The sequence below is a fragment of the Homarus americanus genome, unplaced genomic scaffold (genome assembly GCF_018991925.1).
Source record: "Homarus americanus isolate GMGI-L3 unplaced genomic scaffold, GMGI_Hamer_2.0 scaffold39675, whole genome shotgun sequence".
In the NCBI taxonomy this organism is placed as follows: domain Eukaryota; kingdom Metazoa; phylum Arthropoda; class Malacostraca; order Decapoda; family Nephropidae; genus Homarus; species Homarus americanus.
In genome coordinates, this window is record NW_024736071.1 from 8,526,319 (window position 1) to 8,528,008 (window position 1,690).

Here is a 1,690-nt window from a genome sequence, read left to right on the forward strand (position 1 = left end):
TAATTTATATGTACTTGAGACTCCTGCCAGATGCTTCTGGTAACAGTGTACAGGGGTACCAAGTGGCAGCACGAGGATCCCGTTTTATATCATATGGAATAAAATGTAGATATTGAAACATAATTGTTCTTCAGTTCTTGCGACTAACACTGCATTTAGTAGTTTATTACAGTACACTTGTTTATACATTTATTTGTACGCACAATAAAAATTATTTTTACACTTTTGTGTCACACAATATGACACAACACCTGAAGGATTTTGAATACCCTGCCATGAGTCTGTATTCATCTTGAAATTTATCGAACTCAGAACATCAGTAAATTTTAAAAGTAACACCACATGTACTTTTTTCGATTTATAGTTTGTTGTTAAGCTCTAATTGGGGGGGGGGGCGGGGCGAGGATTAACGGGTCCTGGTCCATGACGACGTGGACCAATAGGTCCTGGTTCATGACGATGTGGAGCAACGGGTCCTGGTCCCTGACGATGTGGACCAACGAGTCCTGGTTCATGACGATGTGGAGCAATGGGTTCTGGTCCCAGACGATGTGGACCAACGGGTCCTGGTCCCTAACGATGTGGACCAACGGGTCCTGGTTCATGACGATGTGGAGCAATGGGTTCTGGTCCCAGACGATGTGGACCAACGGGTCCTGGTCCCTAACGATGTGGACCAACGGGTCCTGGTCCCTAACGATGTGGACCAACGAGTCCTGGTTCATTACGATGTGGAGCAACGGGTCCTGGTCCCTGACGATGTGGACCAACGAGTCCTGGTTCATGACGATGTGGAGCAACGGGTCCTGGTCCCTGACGATGTGGACCAACGAGTCCTGGTTCATGACGATGTGGAGCAATGGGTTCTGGTCCCAGACGATGTGGACCAACGGGTCCTGGTCCCTGATGTATGACCTCCTCAAATCTGAACTACGGGCTTGAATCAATATATTTAAAGAGACTAGATTGAGTTATAAAGCTCTTCTTCACACTTTAAGACGTGAGAAGGCAGAAGCAAGACACAAAGAGATGACCACTTAGTAGTTATTTAAACAAATGAAGACAAAAATCGAACTATTTAAAATGTCACCAAAACATGTCATCCAATGTGTGTAAGGTTTCAGATGCTCACAATCTCAGAAAAGGAATAAGTATTATATTGTTTTGTTATATATCCCAGTTCAGTAGCAATCGCCAGATACCTCATATGAAAGCAATTAGATCTCTTGGACTCATGACACGTACGGAAGCAGCAGGGAGTCTTGACCTTTAGCGATGTTATGGATGTGCTCAAAAGAAACCTTAAAGTGGTCTCTCATGCAGTGTTCACTAATAAAAAGCCGACTTATATGTAATGTTCACTAAGAAATAAGGCTTTTATGCAGTGTTCACTAAAAACAAGGCTTTTCTGTAGTGATCTCTTAACAAAAATTATACGCAAATAAACATTTAGGCAATTATTATCTTTGTTTGAGAAGAAAAGAGAGTTATGAAAACGCATAAATTAGGGATGATAAGTAAATAAAAAAAATTAATTAAATTAAATAAGTACGTAAGAACATTAATAACGGGAGAGAAATAATCCATAAAAGACTAATATTCTTGGTCCCTAAAAGTGTAAAAATAAAATTAAATTATGTATAACAAAATGAGAAGAGAAAAGGCACAGATAAACGAACAAAGTAAAACA

The 1,690-nt window shown here is 40.5% G+C and overlaps 1 protein-coding gene across 1 annotated transcript; it reads left to right on the forward strand.

Moving 5' to 3' along the window:
• Positions 1–423: 423 nt before the first annotated feature.
• Positions 424–942, forward strand: LOC121871696 (homeobox protein NANOG-like). The gene has a single exon (XM_042374108.1). It carries the CDS (start codon positions 424–426, stop codon positions 940–942), a length of 519 nt encoding a protein of 172 aa, XP_042230042.1.
• Positions 943–1,690: the final 748 nt, after the last annotated feature.

Coding starts and splice junctions, on each gene's coding strand:
- LOC121871696 (XM_042374108.1), top strand. CDS start 424: ATGACGACGTGGACCAATAGGTCCTGGTTCATGACGATGTGGAGCAAC.